The sequence below is a fragment of the Leptopilina boulardi genome, unplaced genomic scaffold, assembly GCF_019393585.1.
Source record: "Leptopilina boulardi isolate dan_hultmark-lab unplaced genomic scaffold, ZJU_Lbou_2.1 LbouV2_367, whole genome shotgun sequence".
Classification (NCBI taxonomy): domain Eukaryota; kingdom Metazoa; phylum Arthropoda; class Insecta; order Hymenoptera; family Figitidae; genus Leptopilina; species Leptopilina boulardi.
This window is the reverse complement of record NW_026137937.1, coordinates 251,782-268,142: the sequence shown is the minus strand read 5'-3', so window position 1 is coordinate 268,142 and position 16,361 is coordinate 251,782. Positions and strand designations below refer to the sequence as shown.

Here is a 16,361-nt window from a genome sequence, read left to right as displayed (position 1 = left end):
TTCGCATATATACTAGGATGGCACTCAAAGAATGCGAGACTGACCTAAAAAAGTATTTCATCGTTGGAAACTGATCATCTCAATGACATTGAGTGCGTGTGTGCGGTAATTTTTTTTTTTTCTTTTTCTTTTTCTCTCCACGACAATTAGAGGAAATATTCATATTTTTCATTAAGAAACAGCGTGGTGTGTCTATTAGCATTTACAAGAGAAAAACTAATTTATTTCCACTTAGTAGTAAATTTATAGTAGAAAGCAACGTTTAAATATTTTTAAGAATGATTAAATTATTTTGTGTATTATTTACGTAAACTTTTAAAAATTCTTATTTCATTATGTTAAAATTCAAAAGTTAAAAAAAAGACTGATAACGAACGTTCATTATTATTTTCTCTTTTGAATTATAAATTATTATTATCCATTCAATTTTGTTACAAGGGAAAATTTTTGTAAGAAAGAAATAGATGAAAGGGAAAACGATACTATAGAGACGTTTTCGATATAGAAGGAACAGTGAAAGTTTCTGGTAAAAAAAAAAAATTCAAAATTTCAATACAAGAAAAATGATACATGTACCAGATGAATATTGCCCTAATAAAATTAATATCATAAACCTTTTGTTCACTGTTAAGATTGTGGTATCAAAAGAATGTGAATTTTTCGAATTAAATTGCTGGTACCACTTATATTTTTTACCCAAGAAAAAAAACTGGTACCAATATAAAGAGCGGTACCACTTACCTAACAAGTACCAATAGATATAATGGTACCAATTTTTTTTAATTAATTATCGGAAGATACAATAAAAATTTATTAATAAGTAGCTGATACTGAAAAATATATTGATAACAGTTGGTACCAGTATATAATTAACTGATTTCAAATAATTCCCCAGTACCACAAGAAAAATTTAAATTTTCGTTATCAGAAAAAAATTGTTCTTCATCGAATGACTGGTACCAGAAGAAATACTGATATTAATTAATTATTTAATAAGCTGGTACCAGAAAAATACTGATTCTAATTAAATATATTGTACCAAAATAAATACTGGTACTAGTTGGTTATATAATTGTATCGGAAATAATACTGATGCCAGTTAAATGCTGGGTACCAAAAGAAATACTAACAGCAATGAATTTTTAACGTAAGTAACTGGTACCAAATACCAAATAATTATCGACTTCCAAAAAAACTCCTGGTTCCAATTAAATGTCCTTTACCAAAAACATACTGGTACCGAAAAATTACTGGCACTGTTTAAACATTTGGTACCAAACTAAGTATCTGGTACCGGAAGAATACTGATAGCAATGTAACAACCGGTACCAGAAAAATACAGGTACTAAGTAAATAGTACCAAAAAAATATTTTCAGCAATTAGCTATTTATTTAAATAACTGGTACCAGTTACCAGAAAAATTTAATTTTTGGTATCAAAAAAGTAAATAGTTTAAAAGTTTTGGTACTATAAAAATATTGGTTTTAAATTAATAGCTGGTTCTAGAAAAAGTAATGGTACCAATTTATTGACTGGCACCAAAGAAATACTAATACTAACTATAAGTGGTTACTATAAGAAGAAACACTTTCACTAATCTAATTCTTTCTTTTAGTAAGTATACGATTTCAAATTCTGGTACAATGGATTGAGTCAACATCAGAAATCTCTTCTTCTTAACTTTATGACTAGTACTAATTAAATAACAAATATCAGGAGAATTTCTACTATCAATAATTTATTTTTCTGTTAATATTTATATTTGTTCAATTAATACGAATGAAATTTTTCACCATCAAAATATAATCTTCCTCTAATAATTGCTACTAAACATATAGTGTTAAACAATAATAAAATGTAAAACTTGTTACAATTTTTTTTGCCAGACTATATGTGACGTGTTATTTTTTTCTGTATCAGATGTAAAGTTTAACGTTGCATGGAATCAATGTTTAACGCACGACATTAGTTATCTGAAATTGCTCTCCATTGAAAAAAAAAAAAAAAAAAAATTGGATGCTGCGAGAATAGATGACTTTAGTCTATGACGAAAAATATTAATTTATCCCAATGGATGTCGCACAGAACGTTTAACGGTTTTTGTAGAATGTGCGTGCGCAACATTGAATCGTTGCTGTGCGAGTTGGGTCCGAGCCAGACCTCCCTGGAGAGGATGGCCGCGCCTTACGATGACCCCGAAGTCTCCTGGTTAGAAGAGGAGAAAAAAGAAACGACTTTTAAAATATACATACGATATGCCATACCAAAAGCAACTCGCGCAAAAGAAAGAATTGATACGCGACAGACTTTCTCCTAACTGACGATGAATCTCACGATGAGAAAAGTTCACCAACAAAATTTTTATTCAAAATCCACGGTAATTTTTTTCACATCGACAAAAAAAAAATTAATTTCGATATTAGAAAAATGTTTCTTTGATCATCAACAGAAACATTAATGATATAATAAAACATTTTATACTAATTTAATTTCCCTTTCTACTATTAATGACAATTTCTGATACCGGAATGATTTTGCTCTTACTTTAATTTGTAGTAAAAAAAAAATATTTTTTTCAATTAAATAATTGGTACAAGAAGAAATATTGGTAGTAGTTTAATGCCCTTTTTAAATTAAAAATAAGAATTACATTTCTTTTTTCCAAATCACTTACAAATTTTGAGTACTGAATGACGTTAAAAAATGTTTACCAAAATCTAAATGACCAGATATATCATTTTAATATTCTGTCCAAAAATACAATTAAATTTTTGGTATTAGATGTCCTAAATGTACGGTACCAAAGAAATATTGTCTTCAATCAAATTTCTGGTAGTATGTAAAAAAAATTGTTACCATTTCTAAGGCCGATAAATTAAATTTCCGGTACCAAAAAATAAACGCTTTTAAATTTACCCTAGTACAGAAATCGATTTTGTTTCTTATTTAATTTACTACATGGAGAAAAATAATTTTACTATTATATGGATAGCGAATTTTTACCTCTGGTAGCTAATATTTAACAGCCACAGCAAAACATGTTAGCTGTGGAAGCTAATTATTAGCTGTATTAGCTAACAATAATACCAATAAGGGTTAGCTATTGTAACTAAATTTTAGCTAAGATAGCTAACTATTTTTTTCCATGTAAACAAATGATACTGTTTTTCCATTAAATTTCCGTTATCAGAAGAAATATTATTTTTAAAGCAGTGAGACGTCGAAGATCAAAAATTTTAATTTATCATTTGACAAATAAAGATGCAATTTGCGATGAATTAACAGAAATGAATTATTGAGAGGACTTAAAATTTCTGACAAAAATCTTCTCAGAATTTCTGGAAGCTGTGACACAGGAGCAAATGATAAGGACCAAAAGACTGATTTGTTGAGTTACAGTAAGGAACGTTTACGAAGGCAGCAACAGTAATGGAACACTTTCCTCTCGCAACGACGCCGGCGAGAGTGAACTCGACTCCGAAGATCGAGGTCAGGTCAAGGCCCCCTGGAAACGCAGGTTCCGTACCGCGTTCTATGGTCTTGATCTTTATATACTTCGCTCTTCTTTTCTTCTCACATTTCTCAAAAAAAAAAATTTTTTTTCTTCATTCGGTTCATTCTTATAACTTCCCTTTTGTGATATATATTTATTTTTCTCATTGTAATGTGAATTTGTTGTACAAACATTTCAAATTGATGTACATATATATCCATAACGCATAAAGATCAGAAGATTTCGATACTCTGACTCCGCATCCGTCGTCGTTCCTGTATAGAAAGTTGTTTAAGGAGAAAGGAACATTCTATTTATTGAAAATTCTTAATTTATGGGAGCGTTGTTCACACTGCAAGTTTCTTCACAGCGAAATTGAAATGAGAAGTCAGAATCCATATGTCCGATGAAAGTTTCAAACAAGATGCCTGCTGCATTTATTTCTTTGAAACGGAACTCTTTTCTTAAGTAACTTCATAATTTTTTTTTTTTTTTTTTATTTCAATTAAATTTATAATTAATTTGAAGTAAATTTTTGTCATCGTCCTTCGAGAGATTTAACAGAATATTATTGTAAGGTAAACAGTGTTAATTTTGTCGGGAAGTTTACTCTTAAAATATTGAATGGATTGATTTGAGATTTGAAAAAAAGTCTAACTGACCTATATAATATCGAAGATTGACGGGGAATTAAAAAATATATTTTTCATATATAGAATTAAATTTTATGACAAATAGATGATGGAAGTGTCTTCTAGAGATGGAATATTAGTTTACAATTGAGGACGAGTCATTTACTTCAATTATATTCAAATAGCACTAGCTAATGAGAAAAGAAAATCATTAATTCATAGCAGTCAATCAATTTTCTTCATCAGTATCTGTCAGTACATGATTGTGCGATGACACTCGATTTAATTGTAAAGAAAGAATAGTATAATAAAACTCATTATTATTGTTTTTATTTCCCGCGAATTTTGATTTAACTATTAATTAATTAATGAGAATAATTAATAAATTATTTAATAATATTTTACTCAATGTTTCAATTTGAAATTTAAATGAAATTCTTTACTTTAAATTTAAAATTTTCTTCGTAATCTAATCTATAATTACAGTTGATTAATATTCTTCGTTTATGTAACAAAATTATCAAACATTTATAAATTGATTATTCAAAAAGTAGAAATTGATGAGAAAAAAAGACTTCGAGTCGAGAAAAAATCGTTCTCAGATCATTTTTCAACGTGAAAGTTGACTGACCGGATTTATGAAATGGATAGTAATCATCTGTTCAAAATAAACGCACGAGGGCAATTTAATGTCAGTGAATTTTCAAAAAGTAAAAAAAATCATTACAATTAAAATTGTCATCCGTTTGTAATCATTTAATATCTTCAGATACGTTATAAAGTAAACTGTTGCTCAGAATAGGAAACATTAATTTTAATTGTCACTATTGTTTTTGAAAGTATGAGACATTAGTTTATAAAAGAAACACGTCAATCTTCAAAGTAAAATTTAATCAACCCGTCACTGGGAGATTCACATAAAGTATTTGTACTCTCACTTTTTTCTCGATCTCCATTTTCACGCAGCGTGAACCATAAGAAATCATTTTAAATTCATTTACTCTTTTACATTTGATTAAAATATATATATATATGATTAAGTTGTCATAGAAAGTGAGTTAAGATAGGTCTAACTGAAATTATAATAATTAACTTCAGTAATAAATGAACTTAGTCCATCAGCATCTCAAATTGAGAACTAAATCTCCGTCATACATACAGAGTAAGAATACAATAAATTCAAAGACAAACTTTGTTAAAAAAACATGTTTTTCTCTAGATTTCAGAATTATATTTGTATGCTTTGAAAAGCAAAGAAAAAAATAGAAAAAACTTAAAAAAACGTATGTCTAAAGAAGTAACTACATTTTCCAAAATAAAAGTTATGTATTTTTCAGTTTTCAAAGAAGAAGAACAATCTTATTACAAGAAAAGTATTCAATTAACTAATAAATCTATTTAAATTGGTCTCACGTAGAATTAACTTTTAGTTAATTTATACGGTATTATTGATCACAACTAACAAATAAGGAAAACCAGGAGTTCTCAAACAAGACTGACTGATTTTTAGGTCAGTTTTGGTCTATTTTTATGGGGAAATTAACCTAAGTTTAAAAAATGGAAACCCAGAGGGTCGATTATGTAATTCCATTTCCAATTTTTATTTTAATTTCAATTTCCACTTCTACTTTTTTATTTTCATTACTACTTCCACTTTCATTTTTCCTAATTTTCATGCTCATTTCCACGTTCTCTAATTTTCATTACCACTTCCATTTGTAACGAACCTATTTGTTACTAGGCTCCTTATTACTATTAGCAGCCCTGCCAGGTGGTTTTCCAAATTAATCCATAATTTAAATTTGAATGATTCTCCCGCGCCATTACCAACTTAAGGCATTCTTGATTGGTATGCGTGATAGACTAGCAGACGACAAAAGCACGTGTGTGCCGTCGCCGGAAATATTAGCTTTCAGAGAGAAAATAGCGTTTTCGACGATAAGTCAATTTTGATACAATGCACTGAGAAAACTGGAGTGTTAAATTCAGAGGTTCAAAAAATGTATGTTCAACTGTCTTATCAAGAGAGTTTAATAGTCCTTCGAAATGAATTTTTGAATTAATAAAAGAAATCTGCTTTCATATTCTGTCCGTTCACGCACGGAGGGATAAATGCTGCGCAGAAAATTTGAATTAGCTTCTGCGCACAAAGATCGCGCTAAGATATATGGTGACATTTAATTTAATGTATTAAATTTTGAGGTTAGGTTGCCATATTTATTTATTCCGCGCAAGATAAGGAAGGGATTCCTCAAGATTTATCATTTGTTCCTCAATCATAAACTTATTATCCCTCCAGGAGGGATAACACGACTTTCCCTGAATGGTGTATTCGATTACTTAGAGTGTTGTTCCATAGCCAACTCTCAAATATGAATTCTTAATCCCTCCAGAGGTTTAATCTGAACCTCCAGTTTTCTCAGTGTGTAAAAGATTTTTATTTTATTTAATCTGCGCATAAATCATCCGGAATAGCGATGTAAATTGTATTTCAACTAATCAATAGTGAGTTTATATAAAATAGCGCATTATTAATTAATCCAGTGCATCAGAAATTTATAAAATAATTCTAATAATTAATCAAGGAATTTAGCGCATTTCGACTATCAATTACTGGTACAGTCAAGGTAAGACCAATTAAATTATCCTTCTGAACTGGTTATATCTTTGCTTTTATTACATAAGTATCTCTGAACTGTCATATTAACCTAATTAATAGTTATGATTGTTGATCGAGACTAAATTTTCTTTTTCTTGTAACCCCAGTATAAGACGAATCCACGAATTTCCTCTTACCAAAAATTTCTTATACTTGGGTCGTTACACACTTTTTCTGATTCTCATTTCCACTTTCATTTACACTTTTTCTAATTTCCACTTCCACTTTTTTATTTGCATTACCACTTCCACTTTTTCTAATTCTCATTTCAATTTTCATTTCCACTTTTTTTAATTCTCATTCCCACTTCTATTCCCATTTTTTCTCATTTTTATTCTCATTTTTCCACTTCTTCTAATTTTCATTCTCACTTCCATTTTGACTTCTATTCTTTCTAATTTTCATACACATCCATTTCCATTTCTTTAAATTATAATGAATGAAAATTGGAAAAAGTCGAAGTGGTAATGAGAATTAGAAAAGGTTGAAATGGAAGTGAAATTGAAAATAGGAATAAAAATTAGATAAAGTGGAAATGAAAGTGGTGATGAAAATTAGAATTAGAAAAAAGTGGAAGTGAAAAGGGAAATGAAAATTACAAAAAGTGAAATTGGGAAAGAAAATGGAATTACATAATCGCCCCTATGGTTTTCCATCTTTGTTAACTTTGATTAATTTCCCCGTAAAAATAGACCAAAACTGACATAAACACCAGTTAGTCGTGTTGAGAATTCCTGGTTTTCCATATTCGTTAGCTATTAACAAACATTTTGAGAATTTCTGGTTTTCCATCATTGTTAATTCAAATTAATTTTCCTATAGAAATTGACCAAAATTGACCTAGACAAAATTTATTGAATTAATACACAAGTATATACGACGTTAACTTGTGATAAAAATGCAGGATTGTTATAAAACTAATGTTTTAGCAATTTAACTAAAAAGAATTTTTTCTTTTAATTTTTACGAAAAAGAACAATATATTTTTTATCTTTCAAAATGATTTGTCAACATATTTTTCTAAACTAATTTTTTGTAAAAAAGAATAGTAAAAAAAATTCTAAGAAAAATAAAAAAAAAAAAATTTTTAACAAAAAAGAACAGAAAAATATAATAATCAAATTAATGAAAAATTCGATATAGTAAGAAATGCAATGGTGTGGAAACTTGCGTGCTAAGTGAAAAAGCGTCAGTATATATAGGTAAGTTAACCAAGATCACTTTAATAGTGTGAGGTGATTGCCATTAACTAGAACACTCAACTTTATATAGAGAACAAAATGCAATTACTGTAATTCCTCATTTGTTCGATTATTCTAGTGGAACGTTATTTGCTTCTTTTCTTTTTTTTTAGGACAGGTAAAGCAAAAATATTCGGAGAGAGTTTGGCGACCATCAGTCTACGAGCGATCTTTACAACTTTCGCAAAAAAAAAAAAGAAAAAAAAAGTTGAATGAATAAACCATCACGAACGATGATATAACAATAACTGCCTTACACTTCATCCACCTTAATTGTATCATCAATTTTTGTAATAAATATTCAATTTTTTTTTCTTTTTTTTTTTGAAACTATTTTGTTTAGCAAAAGATAAATAACTATAACTAGAAATACTGCATGTTTAATTCGATTTTTAATGTCATCGAGTTGGAAAAGAAGATAATTTTTTAAAAATTATGACTCAGTTTATTTTTAATGTCCATTTTCATTTCTTTTTTTTATTTCGAACACATTTAAACTCAAAAATTTTAAATAGTTACTTTTAATTGTTCCAGGTTGATAATAAAATTTGGAAACGCTTTCCTAATTCAAAACGTTGAAATTTGAAAGTGATACCAAATTTTGAAATGTTGCCTAAATATTTAGAAGCAATTCAAAATTAAAGACGTTGATAATCGGAATCATATTTAAAAATTAAATGATTAAAAGAAAAATTTGGAAAAATATAGACCGAATTTTTAAAACTATTAAAATTTACAGACTTTCAAAATGGAAAACTTTCAAAAATTGAAACATTTCAAATTGAACGCAGTCAAAATAAAAAATATTAAAGCATTTCAAATTTCAGTTATAAGCGAACAAAGTAAAAAAATTTTCAATTCAAAATCATATTCGAGCATATTTGAAAATTAAGGCGTTTTTATCAAAAAAAAAGAAAATCAAAAAAAAATTTGTCGAATTTTTTTTCTCACGGATTTTTGAATTAAAAGATATTACTAAATTCAGAATAGAACGAGAAAACTTGAAATTTTCAGAGATTGATAAGTGCATAGGATTTTAATAACGGGATAAAGGTTGTAAATGAATTCATCACTGCCTTACGTCGATAAATTCTTGTTTAGTGGTCATCGAGTAATTTTGGAAAGTTTCGAAATAGTCCTCAATTTAATAGTATGGATCTAGGCGTCTTGACGTGGCAGAAAAATTATTTTTTAGAAAAATTAAAAGAATAAACCATAAAATTACTTATTATTTAAATATATGAAGTTAATGATAATTCAACGTATAAATTGAATACATAAATTGTAATGATATAAGTAAAATTTTAAAAATAAAGAAATATTCTCTAAATTTGAATTAATGAGAATTCATTTAATTTAAATTAGTGAAAATTTCTACTAATTTTTACAGATTTTTCACTAAACCTTTAGTAAATAAAATAAACAAAAAAAAAATATTTCCTGAATCAAATAGTAATATTTTATTAAAAATAAGTGAAAATTTCTACTAATTTAAAATTGTCAACTAATTTTCACTAATTCAAATTTAGAGAATATTTTTCTGCCCTTTTTTTTATTTTTTTTTTTACGTATTTTTACTTATTTCAATTTATTTGTTAAATTACTTAAATTAATTAAATAAATAAATTAAAGATATAAATAATAAATTCAAGATATTATTGAATTTTATAAAAAAAAAAAAAAGATAAAGTTTCTTCGTTTTCAGAGTGTTCTACATAAATAATTCTATAATTTTTCAATTTTATTCCATCACTTTAATTCGAAATGGATCAATGGACTTGATTAAAGTTACCTGCACTGAATCGCATTCTCGAGAGCTGTTTCTTCTTAAGGATATATTAAATAAAACCGCATTCGTGTTATATATATATTTTTTTTTGTTTCCTTTCTCAAATTAAGAGCAACGCATATTTTACCCTGTTTACCGGCAATGATTATCACTATCGCCTAAGAATCATGAATTATTCATCAATAAAAAAACAGAATAATTACTCTATACCCTTAATTTTTACTTTAATTAATAATATTACTATAATTGTTTTTAAACTTTCTTTCACCATTAAAGAAAATTAATTTGCAAAAAAGGTGTGAAAAAATAAAAATATATTATTTTTCAAAAATTTTACATTAAATATCAAGGAGAAATTGAAACTGAAAACTCTCGCTCTCATATGGATCCGTAAATCCTTCGAAGCAAGGGAAAGAAAAAAAAACAATAGAAAATAAATTCCATAAAAGAAGTTGGTTATATAGAAAATTGGAACATACAATCCCAGTTTTTACACAAATGGAGAAAATGAAGCTTAGATTTTCTGTCGGGGACCACCCGGACGAGAAGTTCAAGAACCGGAGACTTTACCATGAAAGACGACTTTTTCTTCATGGTAGAGAGTGTTAGGCACACCTTGAAAAGGCGCACCGGCCGCGGATGCTGACTTGCCTGGTCGGCCTGGTTTACTTCTTCGCACTGTATGCGTTGGCCAGACACACACATATACATGTGTGGTACACGAACACTAATACGCACAGTGCGTAAGGTGCATTTCGCGCCAAGTTTCGTTCCCACCTTGGCAACAAGTTTTATATGTAGGTAAGACGACTCTTTTCTCTCATATCGTTGCATTCAAGACGGAAGCAAAATATAAATATTTCATTCTCTCTCTCTCTCTCTCTCGCTCTTTTTCTCTTTATCTCTTCTTGGCCTGCATCAAGATTCTAAATCGATAGACGTACAAACTCTGGATTTGCAGCTGTCGACATAACTTTATAATTTCAAGCAAAATCATTTGAAAATTATTTCAATATATAGCATGGTCCTTATTACTTTCGTCTACACGCCAAATCGACATGACCATCAGTCAGGCTCCAATTATTTTATAGTGTACTTTTCCTATTTCTCCCCCTCCCCCTTTTTATAAGCCCCATTTTTGATAGAGAGAGAGAGAGAGAGAGACTCAAATCGGACATCCGTTATTTTCATACTTGAACGAAAGCACGTGTCTTATATGTTTCGCATCAGACTTTGTGTCACTATTTCAAACTTCCTGGAGAAATTCCTTTTCTACTCGAGCGATTTTTCTCTCATTTTTTTTTTTTTGTTCGATCCCCTCCCAGAATAAGGCAAAAACGCATATATGTAACAATTCCTTAAAGTCGGTCAACAAAATGAATAATAGTAGACGAGATAATAAATTGGAAATTCTTAATTTATTAAATATTTATAAATATACATGATGAATATTACAAATGCACGATTTTTCGCTTTTTCTCGACAAATAAATACTGAAAGATTAGAGTGAGTGAGAAATAGTGAGAGAGAGAGAGAGAGAGAGAGAGAGAGAGAGAGAGAGAGAGAAATGACGAGAGAAATGAGAAAATAGTTGTGCAGAATGAGAGTGAAGGACTATATAAAGAGAGGTAGATAAGAGAGACAGAGGCATGGACTCTAGGGATGATGGAAATCGTATGTTCTTAAATGATTCAAAATTCATCCAAAGGGAATTCCTATCATTGAATTCCCTCAGTCCTTTCTCTGATTAATTTAAATTAATAATCAAAGAAAGGAACGATTAATTAATAATAATATTTTTAAAATGAATTTTTGATATATGAAAAGAAAGGAAGATATTTTGGAATTGTGGATACATTAAGGAACATGAAAAATAATTAAAAAATCATTTTTATGAAAATGATAAAAAGATAGGAATAGAATAGATAAAAGTGATAATATAAAAAGGAGAATGAAAAAGAGAAAGGTAAAAAAGTTGATATAAATTAAAGATACAGGATAGAGAGACAGAGGATAGAGATAGATGAAGACACAGTGGATAGATAAAGAGACAAACGGATACATCTGAGAAAGCGAGAGAAAGAAAGAGGAAAAGAAAAATGAAGTGATAAAAACAAAAAAAAAATGAAAATCACAGTGCAGTGAAAGACAAGTCTAGATGATTGAGAAAAAATAGAAGAAGAGGAAAAGAGGAAGAAGAAGAAAAAAGAAGGTAACGAAAAAGGAAAGGAAGAAGGAAGTCTTAAAAAATAAAGTCTTTCAAATTTTTGTTTGCCTAGGCTGAGGGTGGTTTGTAGGCATTGTAGGCAAGGTCATGGCCCGACCTCGCCCATCCACTGGAGCCATGTCCCGAGACTTGAACCACTTCATGTCCATGATCGTGATTCGAGACGAGTTTCTTGAGACCAATGATTGAGGCAAGAACCAACGCCAATTTGCTGACTATTAAAGCTTTTCCAGCCAAAAGTGCAAGTGCCCCGAGAGCCAAGGGTACCAGCGTACCACCAATCAGAAGTGGAATGGCGAGTAGTCCTCCCATACCTTTCTTTTTCTTACCACGACCTGAAACACAAATATATATTCGTCGATTAGTACTCGTTATCATCCTCGATATTCACAGACGAAAGTGATTCACACATCCATTCTCAAAGAACAATATTGATTCACAATCTTTTAAGAATTTTCCACTTTCTTTCATAAAATGATGCAACATTACATAATTTATCGCGAAAAAATGTTTCTTTCCTTTAAAAAAAAAAAAAAAAACCAATAAAAGCGAAATTTTGCTTACTTTATGAATGGAGATCAGAAACAAGGGATCAATAATTTTTATAAGATCTTGCATCATTGAGTATGATGATGTAAGACTATTTACACATATGGCATGCGATTACCGAATGATTGTAATGATATATGATCGCAGAATAATTGTACTATAAAGGAAAAATTTTCATAGAAACCAATTCTATCTGCTATATTAGTTTGTAGAACAAAATTTTGGTTTCAAATTTAAAATCATCTGGTATCAATGTAACCAACTATTATGAAACAACTTTGTCCTACAAGAAAAAAAAGTCACACGTATTTACTTGTCACTTTCTTGTTTTTCCTTTGTAGGACAGAAGTATTTTCACATGGAAAGCAATTATTTTCAATTTAGTAATAGCTTCTGACAAATATTCAATAAAGATTAAAATTAAAAAATTATCAAAATAAAGGAGATTGCTACCTAAATGACAACAATTTGTATCAAATATCAACAATTAGTACCAAAATATAAACAATTGGTACGAATAACTAGAAAAAAATGTTAGCCCAACAAATCATGAACTATCAATAGAACATCATAATTACTGTAAATGGATCAATTGTAAATTCTTTAAATTGAAAGCAATTGTACTTATAAATAATCACCTTCTTCAGTGAGACTCCTCTGCAACTCCTCAACATTGGGAAGTTTCAATTTGAGTGTATGACTTTGGAAGAAATTGACAATTTTATCAAGTATCATAGTGTTGAGTGCATCTTCTCGATCATCAAGAGCACGTGGTAAATTGGCCTCAATTTCTTCGGCAGATTTCGGTTGTTCATCGGGCGTGTTGGGATCGTCTTTAACTAATGTGATTCCCTCAACAATGTTGAGTTGTACACTTCGCGATACCCTGTCCATGGCGGTGAGAAGTTTCAATTTCAAACATGAACTCAACTCCGATCCCGAACAATCTTTATAGACCTGATAAACATAGCGAAGATCACCAAACACTCCGCTACCACCTGACCTTGCGCTCTGATCATCAATTGAATTACTCGTTGGCTGTGTGTCTGCTGATCTGGCTGAAGCTGTGGCCAAAAGGACAGCGATACATATGCAATGATGGGCCAATAATCTCATTTTCGTTCACTGAAGGTACCTGAAAAGAAAATATCCAATTAGACAAATTTAACAAAGTATAATCAGTAATTAGCAATTAATTATTTTTCACATTTTAACACATTGATTAAAATACTTTGTTGATCAGTAAGTTACAAAATTGATCAAATCCTTACTTATGGTACCTGCAAAACTTTGTCAACACTATTCTTTATTTACTTATTGGACAAAAAGATCAAATTTTGAAAACAGGTGCAATTTTTGTACGAATGGTGCAAATTAAAGAAAAAAAAAAAAAAATTGAAATGAACAACAAAGAATGCGAATCAAAAAATTGATAATTGTCGGGAGTTGGCAAATTTTTCTGCTAATTGAAAAAGCATAGAAAATAATAAACAACAGAGAATCATTAAACAATTATCAAAAGAATTGTGTATTTCATAAATGAAAGACCAACAAATGCAAATCATCAAAAAATGTGGTAGATGATAGATAGATGGTAAAATTTTTTACTATCGATCAACAAATTTTTCTATGATAAAAATTAAAACAAATGATTAAAAATATTTCCCTATTAATCAAAACATTGAGAAAAATTATGAATAATGTTTTTACCTCAACAAAAATTGGGACAAAATATCAAAACTGTTTCACTGATTAACTGAATTTTCTAAATTGATAAAAAAAAAATGGGACAAATATGATTTTCAAAAATGGTGATATTTTTCAAAGGATTGTACAAATAATTACAAATCTTGTAACTGATGAAAAAAAAAGGTTTAATCAATTTAATGATCAATTGCAAAAATACTGTTACTAATTAAAAACAGTTACCAAAGATCAGTAAATTGTTGCAAATGAGCATAATATAAATATATCCAAGTAAGTTTAATAATTATCAATTGAAAAAATGATCAACAATTAGTAGCAAAATTTCAGAAATCTGCAATTTTTAAATAGATGAATAATCATAATTTTTAGTTTAATAATATTTTTTTAATATTATATTTCATATTTGTTCATTATTATATTTAATATTATTCATATTATATTATTATATTTAATTAATTAAATTATATTATTATACCAAGTGACAAATTCGTCTGTTATATCAACAAATGATCGAAACAACTGATGCTTATATAATCAAAGACAATTCCAAATCATCAGCAACTGTTGATGATCACTGGTTTTGAATCATGAACAATTATTGCAAATAAAAAATTGTTTGTAAATATTCAAATAATTAATTAATTTTTAATTAATAAATTCCAACTCCAAAAAAGATTTATCAATTTTTCAAAAAATCATCCAAGATTTTCATTAAAAAAAAGAAAAAAAAAATTGACTCTAAAAAATTTGAAAAAATTCAAATTTATGAGGAAAAATCCAAAATTTCGATGAAGGATAAAAAATGAGCCGTTGATTATTGAAAAGCACAACGATAAGAATCACTATCAGACAGTAATCCACATGGAAGCTTTAGATATAATTCTAGTATTAAACCCGCAATTAAGTGTGCAAAAAAAAAAAAAAAATTCCGTAACGGACCCCCGAAAATGTTGATTTCTCACGTATCTCACTTTTCGATTTAGTTGAAATCACCCTTTTTTAAAAAAAATAAAATATTTAAATGATATTCGATGATTTTTTTTATCCCATTTTAGTTGTAGCAGCAGTAGTAGTAGTAGTAAGCTTTCGATATCACGGAACACTGTACCTTTTTATTGTACTAAATATAGTAATCCGGTACGCGCGATTCGATACGAATCAAAATTTGCGCCTTTTTCTTTTTAATAAAAGCCTCTCTCAAACAACTATAAGCTACTATACTCGCTGACGATCGCGAGATGCGTACTTGAGAGCACTCTACGTAGACTGTACGTAACGGAAGCCCTGCCCTAGCTCTATATATCTGGTCAGGTGTACCACCGTACACGGGGATATTCGCCCCCACCATTCGCGGAATACTCAACCATTTTCATACACCATCATCTGAAGAGAGGTTTACGTTTCAACGACAAACAACCACCGAACCGAGTCGAGAGCAATGAATACCGCATCAGCATCAAATCCCCTACCCACATCAATTACTTCCTCCTCCAATTTCTTTATTTTATTTTTTTTTTCTAGAAAATATTTTCATGTACATCGACTACATCCAAATCGTCACGTTCCAGCTATATATATGTATATTTGTTCTCTTATAACCCATCCACTCCCTTCTGGATGTTGATGATGATGACTTGTTTGTCAAAGAGACATTTGAATTTTAGACACTCGCGCGTGAAATATCTTCGTTGGATTCAAATGCGCTTCTTGTGTCTTTCCTTCTCTCTATGTTTTTTTTTTTTTTTTTTTGGTTCTTTTATTTTTTTCACGTATTTACCGCGGTGATTTCGCCTTATCGCCACACGCGAATCATTCTCACGCTTCCTTCAAAAAATTTCACTAGACGGAAACGTTACTGTTTGGAGTTGACCTTATTTGGACGTTGAATCATTCACTGGAAATTGTTCATGGATCATTGTCATTTGATTGGTGAAATTGTATAGAAATTTAATTTTTTTTAGATTCTTCTAAGATGGAAATGACATTAATTTGTTTATTTATTTAGTTAATTATTTATGGTAAACGAACTTTATTAAACGAATTGTTAATAAACTTACAAAAAA

The 16,361-nt window shown here is 29.2% G+C and overlaps 1 protein-coding gene across 1 annotated transcript; it reads right to left on the bottom strand.

Annotated features, from left to right (window-relative positions):
- Positions 1–11,214: 11,214 nt before the first annotated feature.
- On the bottom strand, positions 11,215–15,574 carry LOC127287059 (uncharacterized). Its single transcript, XM_051313781.1, has 3 exons — positions 15,407–15,574; positions 13,230–13,726; positions 11,215–12,377 (listed from the first exon to the last, which is right to left on the bottom strand). Exons 2-3 carry the CDS (start codon positions 13,705–13,707, stop codon positions 12,091–12,093), a joined length of 765 nt encoding a protein of 254 aa, XP_051169738.1. The 5' UTR covers positions 13,708–13,726; positions 15,407–15,574; the 3' UTR covers positions 11,215–12,090.
- Positions 15,575–16,361: the final 787 nt, after the last annotated feature.